Raw genomic sequence first — 20,763 nt, 5'->3', positions numbered from 1 at the left:
GTTTTGTTATTTGATTATTACACATTCCGAACTTCAATATCCGGCTTACTATACCAAATATGTTATATTATATGTATACGAACGGGCGACATTCAATTCATTTAGACTAAATATGTAATGTATGATATGGCTAGACCTTCGATATGTAGCGCATTCTAGCATTTAAGCGCTTCTGTGAGGGTTGACAATGTTTTGAAATTTAGTTGTCGCCAATATAAAGGAATTGTATTATCTAGAGATGTGTCATATTCTAAACGCCAAATCTATCCGGTGTTGAACAAAACTGCTTTCGCTCAGCTACGTCTTTTTTACGCCGCTAGAGGGAGCTACCTATTGGAAAGTTGTTCCTCTGTACCATGGATGTCTGTCACTCGTGTGGTGCTTAGATCTTGATGAAATAGTACGTTGACCCCCAATCATGCACCACTCAATTGCAAAACCGCGACCCAGTCACAAACCTGAGACGAGCAAACCCCAGGTCACTGGAACAGTAATTCTTGTATTTTTTTTTTCATATACCCCTCCTTTTTGACATTTTCAAAGAGGTTTTAAAGGGATCTCTGTTTTGAAATGTCGACTGCAGGAATAAAAAGCTGTGTTGATATACTAGTAATGCATTTAATGGTGATATGACAATGATAGGTTCATTTTACCATGGTGTCTACTGCTGCAAAACATGTTTAAACCACTTTAAAAAGTGTTTTTTCCCCTGGAAATGTTGTTTCGAGCGATGGGTTTAACGTCCCGAGTCGTAATTTTCACTAAAAATTGGTGCCTCGCATACCCATATATAAATAATACAAGTCTTTTTTTTTTACGTGGAAATTGAAAGTGTTATTGCTAGTGGTGACACATAGTGCATTTTTGTGTGGCAGGTTGGGGCTTAGAGGTATTGGGGTGCAATTGACGGCGCACTGGCGCACAGTTCCTTCAATTGACACTAACTTTATTTCACACAGGGGAAAGATATTTCAACGCCACTTTCAATATAATGCGACATCAATCTTTTATTGCAAGTGTTTAATCTCTGTTTGTCATCGAACGATCTCATGAAAACTCAATGACGTGAATGCAATGACGTAAGTGACGTCATTCGTAATTAACGTCATGTACCGAGTGGCGTCGTAAAATACCAACCTAAATTTCCCTTACGGCTGTCTTTAGTTTATATATGACGTAAACTGGTTGACACTGGGTGTATTAGACTAAAGTGTCACATCACGCCTGCGTCTAGAATTTGTTGTTTGAAATGTCCGTGATGTGCACCCCGCATATTCATTTCTTGGTCACGTGACAGCAACGGTGAACACATTGTAATCATCACGCGATCTAATTCATTATATCATACATAATTAACGCCACTCACCGAAAGATTATCTTTGTACCCCAGCTAAATTGCACTAGTGTGGTAGGAAATAGAAGACTTTTGAATAGTTATATCTTTTTATTTAAGTTGTAAGGTTCAGTTTTCATGATAAAGATAATAATTAAATGTTGGTTCATCTACCCAAAAAATAATAGTTTCATGAAAATATCGAAAACTACTATGACACATTTTGTGATGCTAAGTTTTAATTATGGTATAAAGTGTAAAAATATTTATTGTGTTTTTTTTTCTAGTGAATGTAGTATCCTGAGCGAAATTATATCTCATGAAATTTTCTTTCAAATAATAAATGGTTTCAGTTATGAATGTTGATTCTTTTTTATTTTAGAACATTTTGTTTTTGGATTAATATTCTCCAAAACAGTCTTGTGCTGGTTCTGTCGTTTTATACGAACTGTAGACTGAGAGTTATGGGCTTGGCAATCATACCGGAAGCGCCTCACAAGAAAATCTTTCATGGCCAACCTGTAGGAATATATTCCTTGTGATGAGAACTAATTTATTCCACAATTCCAAAACGCGGGAAAGCTGAGATTTAGCTCTCAGCACCCGAATACATTCACCAAGCTGATAACGAAGATGGCCCGTGGTGCAGTTTGGTATGTTGTGGATTACAATGCGGAGAAAATAATTTGCTTGCCGAGGTAGTTCAGTAATCCTACATCATGGAGCATAAAATAAAAACATATTGTAAATATCAAGGAAATACGAGCATCTGTTTTAATTGTAGCCAACTGCCGTAATACCTGACATCACTCACCATCTGGCATCCAGGTGTTTTAAATTATGCCTTGGTCTGAGATCGAAATTACAAATTTGTGCACACTGCGTCAATATTGTATCTATTTAGCAACTGTTTCACATTAGTTGGTTGAGTTCATTTCATTAACAGCAGCAATATACACCACATCAATAGAAGCGCTCATGCTGATATATTCAGGATGTTGCTGGGATGTGGTTCCCCCATACTCACGTCTATACAAAAAATGTTAATTGACACAACTAGTCAAGGTGATTTTTTTACGAAAACAACTACTCTTTATTGCGCAATGAATATCACGTGTAAGCATGTTGTCCTTGTAGCGAACTTGAGTTTAATTATATTTCCGTAGTTACTACGTTTTTGTAGAAATATATTCAGCCTCACTTTTACAGTGATGCGGTTATAGCAGCTTAATGATTTACATTTGTCCAATATCATCTTTGATATTTTAATGTATATCGCAATAAAATTCCCAAACTGTTAAATACCTTGGCATTGATGAATTATAGGGATAATTGACATGGTGAAGAATGTGTAAGGAATCAGTGATGTCGTAGAATCATTGAAATATCTCAGAATATATTCATTGGTAATTGTAATTGAGTAATATATATATATAATCTTACATGAATTTACACGTCCTTTCAAACCTCACAGCAGAATATTCAAAGTTTAAACGCATGATATATCTTTGATCTCAGATAGATATAGGAGATTTTGTAGACGTGTGAATGTACTCGAATACGGAAAAAATGTCCAAATGTTCGAAAAAGGCCACATTATAGTTACAAAAACCAAATGTAAGTTACGGCATCAAATCTAAATGGTACTTGATGGGATTAATGGGAATACATCTGACAAATAGGTCTGATGTAACTTTGGTGAAATAAATATATAATACTAGGTGTTTCTACTTCATAATAAAACATAAACGATCACATTGTGAAAATCAACCATAGACACATTCTTGTTTAGGACACAGATAGTGATCGTTTAGTTCCTTAACTGGCAAAGACAGAGAAGAAAAAAATGCGAAATAGTTTACTATTGACAAATTGTACACAAGAAAACAAATATTAGTTATTTGATGGTTGGACACATCAGACATCGAGTCGTTGTAATTACACGGGTATTCTGATTGTAGTTATGAAAATGCCATCATAAAAATAAAAGGAACAGAAAAATCTACATTCTTATAACATTTCTGCGTGTGGGAAGGAAGTAGGAACAAGCTAATTCTGTACTTCCATCAAACAATATTTCTGTAGATACATTTTTAAATTGTTTAGCGGAAATTACGCATTGATATATCTGAATAGGAAATGGAAGCACTTACCTTCACTGTGTGTCCACCCACGTATATTATGAGATCCGCTTCCATTAATTATAATACGTTAATCAGTTACAAATAGGCACAATTACCGACAGTTTATTGAGTGCATGCCCTTAGTACTCGTTGAATTATGTAGACAGCTGGTATAAATTTTGTTTTCGCTTTCTCAATTTTAAAAGCGTGGGCATTTATATTTGCTAATACTGTTTTGAGGCATTTTTATGAAACTTGGAAATACAAACACAATCTTATATTTCATCTTTAGAAAACATGGTTTGTCGATGTACTTTTTAATTACCTGACAATTTAACTTGTAATGCTAATTTATCAATGTTGCGAGCACCCATCGTTGGTGCAATATTTGTGGAATATGACACCAACAGGTAGGAAAGATTCAGTCTGAAAATGTTTATTTTATTTACTTTTGACATAGATTGCAACTGAATACGCATTTGCAATCTATGTCAAAAGTTCACTAAATGACGACACTGACTTCCCTTTTGAACAATATAATTTTCAGAAAAATTAGATACATGTGACTTTTCTAAATATATTGTATGGATGGTACAGTGCACAGCTACCAATCATGTAGTTTCGCGTTTGAGTTGGTCGTCCTGTCACTCACATATCTGATGTGAGTTTAGTTAGTTGCACGAGTAGTCGGTATCATTTCACCCACGTTTATGGTCAGCATTTTGTAAATGTCACGTGGCCGAATAACCAAAGAAGTAAAACTGTAAACGGGGGGGGGGTAATTTGCATTATCTCATATTATTTTAATTTGCATAATCGGCACCGTGGATCGTACCTAAATAATTTGCATTAACAGTATTGCTATATGGAATCTACATACATCACGATAAACTACTTACATAATTGCGATGGCACTTCAGCCGAACGCCAGACTATACATGGAGAATCGTTATCTTTCGCCACATCTATGGAGCTGATTATAGACTAAACAAAAACAGTGGGAGATGAAATTAGAGATCCCGTAGAAACGCAGACTGTATGATTTGCAGGTGTTGTGCTTAAACATCATAGCATGATTGCCTCCACAGGTGTTCGTATAGTGGTCCGATTTCGTCCTATTTAGTCTGGACTATATCACTGCATTGTTATAATGAGTTTGGATGTTGCTGCGGGTGTTTACTAGGATGGGGTGGGGGTTGAGGGGGATATAGCTTTGTTTGGGTTATCAATACGAAATATACATGCAGTTCTATTTTGGGGAACTTTCAACATTATGTACGTAGCAAAGACATACTTGAAATTAATATAACGAGATCAGAAATTATAAGATATTTTGTGAGAAACAAAAGTGTATGCGTGTGGCCAATGATGGTCGATGATAAATGATTGGTACACATTAGGGTTGTTTCAGATGGGCTAATGTGAAAAATAATATTGAGGTAATATTTTGAAACAAACTAGGTTAGGCCTAATTTAAAGAATTTGTAAGTTCACACATTTCACACAGACAGATATAAAACCTTAAAATATAAATATAAAATATTGTTCTTGGTATGCAAGGAAGATAGAATTGTTTATTACAATTATGGAATGAGAAACAACACTAGTTTGATAGGTTTATTGCTACTAGTGATTTTGGGATTCTGAAGACTTTGACATTACAAGAAAACAAATAGACACTACTTGACAAATTTTATTAGGGGTGTCATTACAAAACAAAAATGTTTACAGATAATAATACATCTATGTAGAAACTCTTAGTTATGTTTTTTTTTTGATTTACTAACATAGCACCACAGTTATGTTAAAACAAAAATGAATGAATGATTGATGGATTGTAAATGTCAAAGTCGTTGTGATATGATTCTGGTCATCGTCTGTGTAAGTTACAACTATGTGCGTGACAGGATTTTAAAAGCAAAAATATAAAAAAATAAAAGAACAATTTTATTGATACATCAATTTTGGAAATAAATTCACTAGAAATTTCTTTGTTCTGGACCTAATATAACAACGATTTTGTTATACATTTTTGCTGAAAAGTCAATGATTTGCTCAAAAACAAATTTGTCAAGCGGTCGTATGATTATGCGACGCCCAGCATTCTCGAATATTCTCGGTAGCTTCCTATTAAAACTCTGGTGCAGTAGAAATGTCACAGTTTCCGAATAATGTCAACCTTTAAATTATTTACCCGTTTTATAACATTTTAATAGCAATATCTGTAAGGTTCGCTAAATGCTGTGTCCGTGTCAGTTGTCATAGTCACGCTTAAGGGTATATCATGATTACCTATGTGTGGGCGTGAGAGGTTTACCCTCTGACATATTGCTTGTTGAAAAAAAAACTGGGATAGAATATTTAATGTTTATTTATTCTACCCATAAGCATTCAAATAATGACCTTATAATCGACGTTTTAAAGTGCCTGCTGAGCTAGCGATAAAGGTAAACGTGTTTAATCACACCCACACTTCAATGTCGGCTGGCACACACACCTTTTTATCATGGCGAGGAATTATCCGTGAGGTAAATCGATATCGTTCCATTCACGTCTGTCTCACAGCACGACTGGTTGGTTCAATTATCCAGCCGTCAAAGGGTGTGTGTTACACTACACGATACCGCAATCCAGCGAGTGATACGTCACGATTTCTGTCTATCACACGCCGAGTGTGTATAGTGTATTCTGACTGTCGAATTACAGGTGTCCCGGTCTAGTTGAACAACACGGGTGAAACATAAGTTATGCCCTACAACAACATGATATAATATTGAAACTTTGAATTACGTCAGTTCAACTATATTATCAAATATGCACAACTGCATTTATTCGTTAAATGTCAACATAATTATGACGTGGTTGACTCCAAAATCGCAGTTCGATGATCTTTAGTTCCCGCGAAATAACGCCATTTTGTTTGATTCAATCAAGGGTTAGAGACGGTGGAAATTTGGATGATTAACCAGTTACACTACACGATACAGCAATCCAGCGAGTAATACGTCATGAGTTCTATCTATCACACGGCGAGTGTGTACAGTATATCGTGACTGTCGAATTACAGGTGTCCCGGTCTAGTTGGACAACACGGGTGAAACATAAGTTATGCCCTACAACAACATGGTCTAATATTGAACCTTTGAATTGCGTCATTTCAACTAAATTACTAAATATGCACAATTATAGTAATGACGTGGTTGACTCCAAAATCACAGTTCGATGATCTTCAGTTCCCACGAAATAACGCCATTTTGTTTTTGCTCTCAAGAGTTAGAGGCGGTGGGAATTTAGATGATTATCCAATGTTTCTTAATTTGTACTGAAAGAGTTTAGTACTTTAAAATAAAAAAATAATGAGTTATTCTGAAAAACAGAACACTTCAAAACAAAACACAACTTAAAATCGGCTACTATCGAAACTGTCGGTATATTTGTAATGGTTTGCTACAGTGGGGTTAACATGAGATGAATGTAGAGTATATGGTTAATGTCAAGACATTACCTGTGTGGTATTGACATGGTCCATCAATCTGACATGTAACCGTATTCTAGGAGTCTTAGCATTTGTATGAATCATACTGGAAAACTATACATTTATTTCACGTTTCACGATACATTACATTACATTTTATTTTATTTTACATATATATTCTCATTTAATCTTTACAAACCTGTGGTTAACTCAGTTAGAATCAGCTTGAAGTTCCATTTATTTTATAGTTTCCCAGATCGAAATACTAGGCCATCGCACTATCGCACTTATTACATAAATTAAACGTGGTATGTCTCAATGCGTTGTATGTAGTCTGTTTCTATACAAACACAATATTTTATGCGTATGGCTACTCATCGCTTGAAGGAATGTTCATTCATTATTTTTTTTATTTATTGTATATGCCTTCACAAAATTGGCGACAAGGTGTAATTAATTTTCGAGGCCCTGGTGACATTTTTAAATATTATATCATGAAGTATGGCATTTATAATGGATAGCTGAGATTTGTTAAAAGCAACATAAGATATATCCCGGTATTAATCACATGATGACTAGCAGTGTGACATTAGGAACACTCTTCATTCGACTTGCTTGTAGCTGTCTACGAGTTTCATGTCTGGTTTAGGCTGTTTGTTTTATACCGTTTTATTTATTCACAACAGTGCTACGTCTCGCCATTATAGTGATGCCAGGGGCAGTTGATCACTAGGACGACCTTTCGTACGAACTCTCCCTTTCCTGGTATATCGAATGCGGTGTGGTTAAACGCAATTTGGTTGATATAGTCAAGCATGCTCATTTGCGTAAGGCGCCGTGCAACGTACGTGCCTCAACTTCGCTTCAGCGTTCCACGTAGAGTTGTCTGCTGGAAACGTGAGTGGTAAATGAACACCGTGGGCGTGTGAGATTCTTGAAGTTCCCCTCCCCCACCAAAACGTCTAGGAATTCACCAATCGACAAGTCAATACTGGGTGTGCATAGTTCTTGATTCCTGTTTGTTCGGTTGACTAAAGAGTCTGCGCTTGAGGTTATCGGGGAATTCATCTCTATAGCAGATTTAAGTTATGCTAGACTGTCTCCCGAACATTGAACACTGCTTTGCATATATGTGAATCGTGCCACTGCAGATAGAATATATCAATGTGAAAAGTGGGAAGTGGTATTCGAAGACGAAGTGAGCATCACGCGTGCACGGTGCCATTATGCGTTGTTAGATGGTGTACTGTTACTAGCTGTTACTCATCTGCCGGTGCTTCGGACATCATCTGCTAAACGACTTTGTTTGCTCCGCACCAACCACGCTGGCTAATCATTAACTGGTGCCGACAGCCACAGTGAGTACAGTGTCGGCATTCGTTACAACATCATGTCTCCTAGAAGAATCTGTATTTCAAGTTTACTGTTAGAGGTTATCGTGATAATCTCTTGTTTAAGCACGGGGGCGAACGCCGCCGCCGACGACGACGGTACTCTCTCTAGTCTCAGACAATTGTACGGATCTCCACCATATTTGAAGGTTAGTAATGGCACTGCACAGGCAATACCTGGTGATACGATAGAGGAGAGCCTACAACCAAAAGCAAGGGACCTCCGTGCCAAAAAGCTTAAAAAGAAACTAGGTAAAGACTTCGACCCAAATTATATGTCTGTTGAAGAACCAGACGAAAAGGTCGCCCCAATGACAACATCTGTGCAAAACACTTTACAAAACCAGGCTACTGGTTTAGACTTTACGTATACCAACGAGAATGGGGAAACCGTTACCATGGATGGACAAACGACAGAACGCTTGCAACACTGGCTCGTTCAACAAGCATCGTGTTCTGTCAGACACGAGTGGTTGGACGTCGGATTGCTCTTCTGGCCCCGCTGGATCAAACATGGTGAGTGTGTACAACAAGACTGTTCCTGGCCACACGGAATGTCATGCGAACCGGGACCAGCCACCTATATCCAACTCCTTCGCTGGTACTGCCGTGGAAAGAAGAGCAAGCGTTCTCAAGATCCTCCTATTCAACCAAGTGGTCGTATTACCAGGGAAGCGAAAAAAAAATCCAAATCGAATAAGATGAAGTGCAAATGGATCAAAGTTCCGTACCCAATAGCCGCTGAATGTGTGTGCCAGTGTGCAGGGAAAAACTGATTCAACTTAGTAACAGCTGACGTAGCGTAACTTGGGTTAGGCTATTTTCCTATTATTTCCCCTCAAATCGAACTTCGCTGGCTTGTATGAGAGTATGCATGCAAAGTGTATCTATTTTCGATGATTACATCTCCTTCTTAATATCAATGTAGTTAAAGAGTACGTCGCTATTTTACGTGTGGATGGCCTTCTAACAACCTCGCATGTATTTGCAATGGAAATGGTGCTGTGGTTCAAAGGAAATTCTAACTTGAAACAGTGACAATTAGGTAACACTTCAGAAATATTTCGATCTATTGAGAAACTTATCTGTGACAAAACTTACGCCGTCCTATGTGAAAATAGGTAACATTAAAAGCTTATAACAGTAAGAGAGTACTAATAATAGTCCATGCATTATGCACTACTTCTAAACAGGACTAGCCAATAAATTCAAGTTTCATAGACCAATTCGTTTCCCCTGAGTTTGATTAAATCCAGTGCAATGTTTATGTTGTAGTCTTCAAGAGTGCAAACACTGTCACAAATGTTATGTTATGACTGATTACATATGTGCTTGCGTCAGTAGGATGGAAGAAAGCAGTATACTATGATGTGGATTATATATTAATGTTTATATCGTACTAGTAAATTGGCTTTGAACTTTTGACCTTTACAACGAATTTAACAGATTGTCATTTTTCGCTTTTTGCATTTCGGCTGGCGGCGAGTATAATCAATTGTACCATGAGTTGTCAAGTAAAAGGTTGGAAGAAGCTTATTTTAACATAATGATAAGTGTCGCTTGTTGAAGCCTCGCGAGTAGAAGAATTTTATATAGACACGCGTGGAATCGCTAGTCACGTTTTGCATTCCTTGTACTTTATAAACACTATTTACAAGAATATTTTCCATAAGTTGTGCATACAGATATAATTCAAAGTGTTGTGCTTTATCAGTAAAATACGCTATATTCAGAACCGTCTCCAATTGTAGCACGTTTTATTATTTCAAATGTACGTAATCGTCCAACACAAATAACAAATGTTATGTTAGAGTAATATTTTCCGGAGATATTTTAAGGGATATTAGGACCTGTTTCAGTAGCAGCTGAAATAGGAATCTTTGTTCTAGACTATTACGTCATTCTTGGTGGTGGCGTACACCATCCTCGTACGAAACAGGGTATAGTTCTGATGCCTTTTCTCAAAAGAGATATCGGCCAGACGAAAGCAGTGATTCCAATCGCCCACAGGCGTGTTGTTGGGCACACAAGGGACTGATTTTAAACGCTTAATTGAGTTCAGCGACGTGGTTCGAAATACGAGGTTATCGAACGATCGTGCTCGTCTTGTGTTTAATGGAAAGCATTAGGAAAGCAACTCGGCAATCGTACACGACTTACAGCGGTGTGTTGTTCGTAATGACGTCTTACTTTAACTCGCGGTGACCCGAATGTTGACAGAAATGTTTCCAGTATCTGTTATACTCGGGGCAAGAGTTGCTCTGACCTAATTATTCTCGCAACTACATGGTGGCAGTGACATGCACGAACTGGCATTACCTAATTTAAAAAAAAGGTGAATACTATTAAATACATATAATTTGGCGGTTATCAGGCTCGAAGAAGAGAACTATTTAAGATATTGTTATCACTGGGGATGCCATGGTTGTATTGTATTATATTTTTGTCTTGCCACCGGTGAAGCAGACTGTCGTCCCGTATTTTGTCCATCATGTTACCGTATTATTCGGTTGAATATTTGTTTTACGTGAACATTCCTCACGTGTTGGCTGCGAATAATTTGTTTCCGTGCAGCACTGTCACCTCCCGTCTACGGGATTACTGCGAATGTTGTGTAAACAGAGAAGAATTAAGACATATCATTGTCTAGTACTATACAGTGAATGTTGTCACCACAGCCTACTACTTATAAATAAGTGACTAACCGTGGATCTAATGTACACATTGTGCTCTAAGTATTAATAACGACCTTTTGATGTTAGTGTAGTATTTAACTCTTTGGTCATCAAAGGTTGTCCCAATACGCAAAATAATCGCATTGAATGATATTTTTAACGATGGCAATAATTATAACAATAATCATAACTCAGAAACTAGTTATCAAAGTTAATTTGCTGTATGGTTGCAGTGTCTCGTCTTAATTTAACATTCAAATTTACAAGAAATGTCGTTAAATTAATGCAATAATTTGGCGGGAAATACGTCAAATTTGTTTTTATATATTACGCAATGATTAATATCTCGATGAAATAAGAAGTCTGGTGTTACGTATGGTCTCCGATATTTCCGATGACCGTTAATATATGCCATGTTTACGCGCTGCCAGCCTTGCGCTCTGACCTCTGACTTCTCCCACCTCAACATACCGAGAAGAACAGAAAAAAAAACCCGCAATGCTGAGCATGAGTGGTGTCTTCGACGTGATGCTATTAATGGGAATTCTAAATCCACGGTTGGCCACCAGCTGAGTAATCAGATTGATTGCTATACTGGGCGAGACTCACGTAAATGCATTACTTTATCCAATTTGATTTACTTTGGAAATTATAAATAAATCTCCCTGATCGATATTTCGTCTTCATTTATATTTATAGTTCCGGTAAATAATACCTTTCGGTTATTACTTAATACACTTGTCGTCACTCAACTATTCCTGTATTTCATTACCGTTCATTTTTCATGTCTAGTCGTTTCGATATTAAGCTTCACTGTTTCAAGGCGTTTTAACTATGTTCTAGTTCCGCTGTCAGCTACCGATGTTCGGGTATAGTATGATGGATGAGCCGTCGATGTTCGTCTCCTTGCGTCAACTTTTCAGAAATTAAAACAAAAAATGTCCTTTTGAGAACTTAGATTCAGATTATTTTCATCTTTTTTTGCAGTGTCTTTTGTGGAACTTGGTTTTGTGATTGTATGACGTTGTGATATTGTTGGCAAACATGTGAATTTTGGTCTGAACTACTATCGCTGCTGACATGATTGATTTGTTGTTCTTTGTATGATTTTTGTTGACGTCATTATAAGTAGTTATCTTTTGTCATTTTAATTAAAAATATATTTCAAGTTGAAAAACTACTAAATGGTTCATTTGCGCGTACTCGGTAGTCTCAGCGCGAGAAAGGCATTCCATTCATCTTTATAAATTTCATTGCAGTTAAATCCAACCAGCCAATCAACTAGCACAGTGCGCAACGACGTCATTTGAAAACGTTCTAATGTTATTCATTCGGCCAATATAAAGCCCTCGATTCAATTCGAATTGTGAAATTAATGAATATTTATAAAGATGAGGGGAATGTTTTTGTTGCGCTGAGAGTATACTGACTTAACGAACAACTCTCTTATCACATTCTGCAGCACTATCGAATCCCTCGGGTGTTGGTTAGTAGAGCTGCTTCGTGTTTTGTGTTCGCTGCGCCCAAAACCCACGCAAACCACGGGTTTCACCGTTAATCGGGTACTGTACTGGCAGAATTTTGAATCTATGACATGTGTGCAATGTCTGGTTGCCATGTGAGCGATGTCTGGTTGCCATGTGGCAAGGTTAAGCATGAGAGGTCATTGAGGGCGTTGCAGATGTCCCTGTTATTTATTATTGCGCGATGAAATGACCAAATACACGTGCATGTATGCATGTGGGCGACATTGTATTTGCTATTCGGCTCTCTTTTTCAGGTGCTGAATGTAAACACATTTTTGCCGCATTCGTCATCACTAAAACGCATCCCTCTGTAATACTGCAATTGAACCATGTGCGAGTTTTTGTCACAAATACGATATTTTCAATTTAATTTGGAATATACACTGATATGAGTAAGTGATACATATAGGCAATTGTACTTTTTGAGTTCAGTGTCGTCCTGATATGCATATGTCAATCTGTTCTTTATCCTCACCAAGAGCAACGGTCTTCTCCACTTGAAAATACACGATACGTCATTAGTCGTCTGGTAAGTACGACGTGGCAGTCAAACAGAAATCTTGAATAGGCCAGAATAGATTATGAAATTTCTACGCGTTCTCATGAATTCTGTGACAGGATGGGTGATAATGACGGATGCCATCTACTGTACATGTTGTATTATAGCAGACTAAGGCCATGACATGGGAATACAGCGTGTCCAATCATACAAAGCGTCGTGGTACTCAGCAGACCGTGGTATTACTGCGAATATCATCGCGCTTAGATATTCATAACACGGCCCCTGAATGCTACGTGCTATCATGTAAACGGTGTTTATTGTCTGGGAAAATCCTTGAACACGAGGGGTGATAATGCAACCAGGCGCCAGTGTGACGAGAAATCTACAAATTATCAGTATCCGTCTTGGGTAGGTTTCACAAGTATGCAATCAGTGACATAGTTAAACAGTTACACAACGTTAGTGATTACGTTTCAATCAAAGGGGCCCTTTAAGTTGTAATTGTACAGTTATCACGTTGTTTTGGTTGTTACCACACAGTTATTTTTTACTGGATTATATTCCAATACTAACCAATGCTTAACATTTGAAACGTGAATGCACTTTAGACTGTCTCCTCCCATATTATGACCTAAAATGTACTGTGGCTGAGTGAATGAATGAATGAATGAATGAATGAATGAATGAATGAATAAATAAATAAATAAATGAATGAATGAATGGTGGCATACTTTTTGGTTATACAAATTGGTGGGTTTGTTTGGGGGGGGGGGGTCCCGATTCACGTTTGTATAATTTGTGGTTGTATATATTTGTGAACTCGTGCAGTTGTTATATTTTTAGTTCCGTACTGATTTTGTTCGAATTGAAGTCATAATTGAGTACATATGCTTATCAATTTGTTTTTTGTTTCTTTGACCTTTGACCGATTGGCGATCAGTTTTATCCCGAACAAATGTTGACATGACAACTGTTTTTTTCTGGCATGGCTTGGCCAATTTCATTCAAACATTGTATTTCGTCACTCATAATGGGTTACATATGCACGTTTTTTGTGTCGCGACCCCCCCCCCCCCCCCACTCAGGATCCATAGGGGGCCGCATGCGCGTTCCCATTTTCTCGGGAAAGGGGATACTTTTTGACGATCTGTCTCGGGAACATTTTCCCGAGAAAATCGTAGAAAAGGGGGTATTTTTTGCTTGTTTTCCCGAGATTCTCAAAATAGGGGGTGTATTTCAAAACACTTCCCGAGATATACAAAAAAGGGGGGTTTATTAGAATGAAAAGTTCCTAGGGGGGGTGTTAAATTTTCTTCTTTTCCCTAGATGGGGGGGGGGTCAAAAAAATGAGGGAACAAGCATAGGCCCCCCTAAATATAGAGAGTGGGGGGGGGGCGCGATTCGAATAAAAATGACCGACGGTATTTTTTATTTCCATACAATTTACTGGTAATTGAGTGGCGGCGATTTTCATTAACCGTTTCTTCAGGCATTCCTGGACATAATTAATTAAAACTTGGCTTGAATGTCACATATGATGATTACTGATGCACATAAATTTGTTATTTGATTCAAATGGCCGACTGGTGGCTATGCATTTTTCTTTATCTATTTTTTGGACATGCTTCGTTCGATTTAGTTCAAAGCAGTTTTAAAGACAAAACACTTATGCAATTGTTCTTTTTTTTTAGTCCCAAACGCTAAGCACTAAAATATGTCAACAACCGTTTCTCGGGTATGTCTTGGCCAAAACTTTTTTTTACTAGTATTTAAAACGACCGTCTGGTTGTTCATGTTGGTTTTAAATCTCATGTTGTCTTAACCATTTCGCGGACGTGTTTTGATCGCTTTAATTCAAATGTGTTGTTGTCTGTACCCGTGGTGGATTACTGATCATTTATTTTTGCAATTTGATTCAACATTTGTGCGTTCTACACGTTTCACGCATTCACAACCAGGCCTACATGTTGACCTGGCAGCTTCTAAATAATAACTCTTACTTTTCAGCGATACAATACAATCAAAAGTTTCCGCGTTTATTTAGTTATTCGTGACATTTATGACCGTGTCTCGTTAAATATATATGCACGTTATCAGAATCCACGTATTTGAAAATGAAGAAGTCTAGTCATTATTGGACAGACCCAGGTTTTGTTTATTTTACAATGTACAGCCTATTATTAAAGAACTGGTGTTTGTATTTTATTGAAATATCGCCATATCCTATGGTGAAGATGTTAGGCCATACATGAAATTATTGGCTGGCGATATAGGGTGAATACATTTCATTACATATTTCAAAGATAACGATTTTTGATAAAAAGGACAAGTTTTCTTTGTCAGTGTGTTCTATGGAACATTCCTAAGAAAGATAAGTAATTATGAATAAAGATATTTAGCAGAAATTCGACACAGTGTCATAGCACATAACATAATGCTTCATTGCACATAATAAATCAATGAATATTGTTATGCGTTTTAGGACCAGCTTTCTGGAGAAAAAAAACAACAACATTATGAGTGTAATAGGCTTGTAGTTCAATGTGCAATAATTAAACACACGTTTAATTAATAATTGGCACAGAAACGAAAAGCATTATATAACACAATGTTGTTTGTTTGTTTTTTTATTTCAAGGTATACAATTTGTCAAATCCCATTAATTCTGAAACTAAGCAAGCCTGGGCCATCACCAACACTCAGTGACTGTATTAATTTTGTTTGCAATGATGAACTGTGGTTCACAGTGTCATCACGTTCTTAACTGTAGTTAAACGCAAACAAACGCATACCATAGATAAACAAGGTTATTTGTTAAATTTAATGGATTATTATTCTGAATTCACAAAACAGTCGTATGGATCAGATCATATAAGAAGATAACATTTCACTGAAATTTCACGCACAAATCTAAGACTTGTTTATTTTCTTAAAAGATATATATTATATATAACAGTTATATACAAGCAAGCATAATATTCCTTACAACAAGTTTTTTTTTCAAAATGGTAGAATTACATTTGTGAACCCGCGCCTTGATACAAAATATAATTGTGGAGCGAAGCCTATATCATCCTTGCTATACATAATATTTCTTCTTCGATCTTATACTGCATGATTTTGGTTGTGTCTGAAATTCCAGACAGCAGAAGTAGACATACATTATGCCAGCGTTACGTCAGTGTGTATTTTTAGAATGCGTACAAATGCATCGAAAAAACAAACTTGTTTGTTAAAAAAAAAAATATGTACCTGATATCAAATTTAAATACATGTGTGCCTTTGCACGTAGTATGACTTATTAATCCAACCCCCCGGACACTTTGGTAAAACTTGAACGTGGGTCCCCAACTTTGAAAATGATTCTCAGTTTCACCCCTGGATGTAAATTGCAAGTGTCACTCCTAAATGGTGTTTTGTGTCACCTTCTCATCTTGAATTTTCAAGGTGAATGTTCCGGCGAAGCACTCCACTATCACCTTGAAGTATTTCATTAGGAATATGTGTATGTGACAATGCCCTCACAGTTTGGAATCAGTTTACCAACAGCCAATCATATTGCTTCTTTCATCAACGCGCTTGACCAAGCTATCAACATTGTCGGGGCGGAGCTAAGTAACAAGACGCTATTAAAGACGCGCACCACTCTACCATGTATTTCTATGGGCTCTGCGCGAGCTGCTGTGGAACGCCGGTCGAAAAGCCGTAGAAAATAGCTAAAATCGAAAAAACAGCACAAACTTAACTTTAAAGAAATCCTAAACAACCAAATTTAAATATGTTGCATATGCAGGGTAATCTTGTTACACGGTTCAGGGGGTGTCAACAACCATCCCAAAGTACCGTTTTCTGAGAGTTGTTGGCCTTTGTTTTCACCATGATGGTTGCCAGGCGGTGAAAATGCTCGCACAGTGGAAGCTGTGTTGGCTTGCAGTGGATGTCGAGGCAATACAATATTCGGACAAAAGCCGTCCAGGGTACTTAGTTCCGAGTCTGATGTGTTCGTTTTTAGTCGCACTGGAAATGGTAAACCATTATGTTATTATGCTTTACCAACCTTGCGACCATCAAGCGTGGTAATAGTGTTGTCGCCACTATTGAGTATTATAGAAGAGTATACCTCAAAGCTCATTGTGTCACTGCAACATATATTGACAGAAATGAAGCCGAAGATGTAGTCTGGTTCCCTGCCCAAGTTTTCACCTCAGCGTTGAAATGGGGCAGGGAACCAGACTAGCCGAAGATGAAGACATCAGAAATGCAAAGCCCCAAGCGCTTTTTGGTAGTCATTGTAACAAAGCTTTCTATTGGTCGGTAAACTTTCTATCGCGCAACCACGTGACATACACGGTTATGAATAGAATTACCGCACGGTGTTGTGGAGGGAGGAATGTTCGAACGGAGCATCACCGTGCAGGCGGACGATGCACCTTCTGAAAACAATTAATTAAGAATTACTTGATCTAATTATTTGATATTGAAGTCCGACAATACTTAAAACCTAAGAACTATATTACTGGGGACATTTTTGAGAGCACATATCGGAAAGTAAGTAACTAACGACAATGGCAGCTTCATCTGTGTCGTCATTTATGCAATACACTTTTCCGTATTATTTACAATATTGTTTGTAAATTGTATCCATGTTGTACTATTATTTGGGCAATATAATCATACTATGTAAGATCCGATGCAAAAGTGTTATTAAATGATATTTATTTGGAGACATGTTTTATTTTTTTCCGAATTGATGTGTATGCCTTATCGAATTACATCGGATTTGCATAATCAAATGGAAAAATCGCTGCGCAAATACATTGACTCCTTCATTCGCGTTATTGTTAGTGAAATGTGTTGCAATCCTATCAAATTTGTATGTTTTGTTTTATGTTGCTCTTTGTTTTTGTGGCGTAATTTTGGTTTGTTTTTGTACTCTAGATCGTTGTTTATACATCATTACCAAAATTGATGTAGACGTGCATAAATTGTCCTATTTACAATTCAAATATGGATTTTCCAAAAAAACATAGTTAACTGAAAGAAGCAATAATTCCTAATATCAAACCACATGGTTTGTGTTCGAAAACTGTTCTTGATTTTTAATGACAACTGTTACTCCCAGAAAGCACCACAATGTGTGACCTTTTCTGGTTCATGCAAATGTCAAATTTCCTTGGCGTATTTCATGTAGAAGAATCATGTGCCTGCTCAGAACAAACATAATACAACAGTGTAACTCAGGTCTGTCACAACTGGACGTTGTACGGATCATAGTGAGAAGGCGTAAAATGGTTTGCAGACGTATCTGTAGACTTCATCATATTCATATACTGTCAGTGTTAGTGTCTAGAAAATCTGTCAACTTGTTATAAATATTGATGTCGTACGCACAAGTGATCGGAATTCATTCAAAACAAAGTCCACCTGTTGGGCAGAATTCACTATCAGTACTTCGTGTCGATTCTAAGAGATAAATTGCGGCCAAAGTTAGTCTGGAAAAAAGCTTGCTGGTTTGCGTGATAGAAATGATGGTTTTGTTAGTAACATGTACCCACCAACTGACTAGTATTACATGTGTACTCGATTGAAGTAAACATCATAATCACAATATCATAATTAACTTTGCAAAATGTTATTGGTCGAAAGATGTCGCTGTGGTATACAGATCACGTGACGTCATCTGAATTATCACCAGGGCTCTAATTCTCATATCATCCAAGTTCTATATATCTCCCTACTGATCGTGAATTTGTGTCAGATTCGGTGTTGTTTTGTTGCTTCTTTACTATTTTCAATTGTTGGAGAGGCTTAATGGGGCTGCATCACCTTCGCAAGCTAAGGCCCGTTTGCTCAGCCATCGTGGAAGAGAATGTTTACATCGAGTTCGCGAAACCGTGCGTTTTGTTTTTTATTTTATTTTTCGAAAATATCACTATATAATTGTATCCGCTGAGTCATGCTATAAACCTGTGTGTAGTCTACATGCATACACCGTGGACGTGTACATTTTGGCGACGGGCCTACATTCCGTGAGGCATGTTTAAACGACACAATCTGCGTGAGAATTGAATTGTCTGTGTTGTTCACATGCACAAAAACTAAACCTCGAAATAAAATGTTCATAATTTAGTATTTTGTAGTAAGTTTTTATTATTCCGTTTTAAAGTTTTAAAGGGCACATCAAAGCCGAAGAGCGGTGAAAAAAATATTTACCGGGGGAATTTGACGAAACGTAAACTATATTTAAAATAGATTGCATAAAGCCATTTCGGATTTATTACTACGCGATTAAGCTATGTGTTGGCGTTGACGTTGCTAGGGTCGCAACATAACGGCGCTTCAGAATTTCTCGTTCGTACTCACGGAACTGTTTCATATAAGTTAAAGGGAAGTGGTCGTCGCGACGTGTCGTGTTCGCTATGGTCCCATGGTGCAACGTGTGTATATATATATATTGTTCGTTTACACGAGACTCAACCGTGGGCTGCGCGACGACTGTCGACCATCGCAGCCCGACGGTGGCGGCGCTGTTGATACACGTATATGATGGATGAGCGCGTTGCAGATCAATTAGCATCTCCACTGATCAGTTGATATGTGTTTGCCAATTACTGGTACGTGGTAAGTTGTCATCGTTTCGCTAATAATTCCCCAAAATTGTCGCAGCGTAATTTGCTGATTGATCTGTGAATTGGATCTCCAGATCGGGACACAGTTATAATCGCAGTGCAGACTGTCTGCCGCAATATGATTGGAGACAGTCGGCTGGTGCTATGAAAAATATGACTGATCGACTTTCATAAAATAAGAACATACGCGTTTTAATTGGTGTGACCTTCTTGAAACGAGTCGAGGATATTCGACGCCTATTTGGCATGTTTTGCAGTTTAGCAGAAAAGTTTTTCATCAACATATCTGGCAATTTTTCAATAATATTATACAATCCAAAGAATATAAATGAAGTGCTTTCAGCCGTGAAAGGAGTTCCAGTCGTCTGGAAAGTAATTGCCAACTAAACCTATATGTTAGTAGTCTCGTCGCCGTGAGATAGACATAGTAAATTAGGAAATGCAAATATTGCACTCTGTGAGAATTTAAGATATTGCTATAATATGCGGTATTAGTGATTTCAGGTATTTAGGATAAACATACAGCAAATGCAGTGCCCCCCCCCCCCATGAGTTGATATCATATGACAATTTCTGTGTAGGTGATTTTACAATATTATTTAAACAAGTGTTGAACACACTATTATTGAGGGGTGGGCCATTATTTCTACTGGGGTGGCTAGGCTAGTATCGCGCAGACAATCTTTTGCCGAGTAAAACACGTAATAGAAAGCTTGACCTTGACTATGGTTATACCTAATTGGAAAACGCGACATTATACTCAGTAAGTGAAAAAAATGTATAACCCCCCTCAAATATAATGGTTCATTCCTAAGACCATTTCTTAAATCGTACATCGTGAATATGAGATGTCTGTTTTTTAACAGCAGTGGTAAAAATCTCATTGACAGAGATTCCAACTTCGTTGAATCGATGCCAACGCGATGTATGCAACATGGCGGGGCTGTGCAAAACAAGCTCATTAAATATTCCAAAACATGCAAATCATAACGTAATGTTCAAGATATCATAATTGTTGGTTTTCTACAAATTCTAGGCACTCACTGACGTCAGAAAGAAAGAATAGTTATTGTACAGCCTAAACAAATTAAATCAAACTTAGTAGAATT

At 37.4% G+C, this 20,763-nt stretch overlaps 1 protein-coding gene across 1 annotated transcript; it reads left to right on the top strand.

The window, feature by feature from the left end:
- The first annotated feature begins 7,575 nt into the window (after positions 1-7,575).
- Positions 7,576-10,062, top strand: LOC102804457 (noggin-2-like). The gene has a single exon (XM_006811761.3). The coding sequence runs from the start codon at positions 8,322-8,324 to the stop codon at positions 9,096-9,098; it is 777 nt and encodes a 258-aa protein (XP_006811824.1). The 5' UTR covers positions 7,576-8,321; the 3' UTR covers positions 9,099-10,062.
- Positions 10,063-20,763: the final 10,701 nt, after the last annotated feature.

The sequence above is a fragment of the Saccoglossus kowalevskii genome, chromosome 8 (assembly GCF_978046115.1).
Source record: "Saccoglossus kowalevskii chromosome 8, keSacKowa6.1, whole genome shotgun sequence".
Lineage (NCBI taxonomy): Eukaryota > Metazoa > Hemichordata > Enteropneusta > Harrimaniidae > Saccoglossus > Saccoglossus kowalevskii.
The sequence above is the reverse complement of the archived record's forward strand: the minus strand, read 5'-3'. Positions and strand labels throughout refer to the sequence as shown.

Excerpts from the sequence above, each read along its gene's own strand:
- LOC102804457 (XM_006811761.3), top strand. The coding sequence starts at position 8,322 with ATGTCTCCTAGAAGAATCTGTATTTCAAGTTTACTGTTAGAGGTTATC.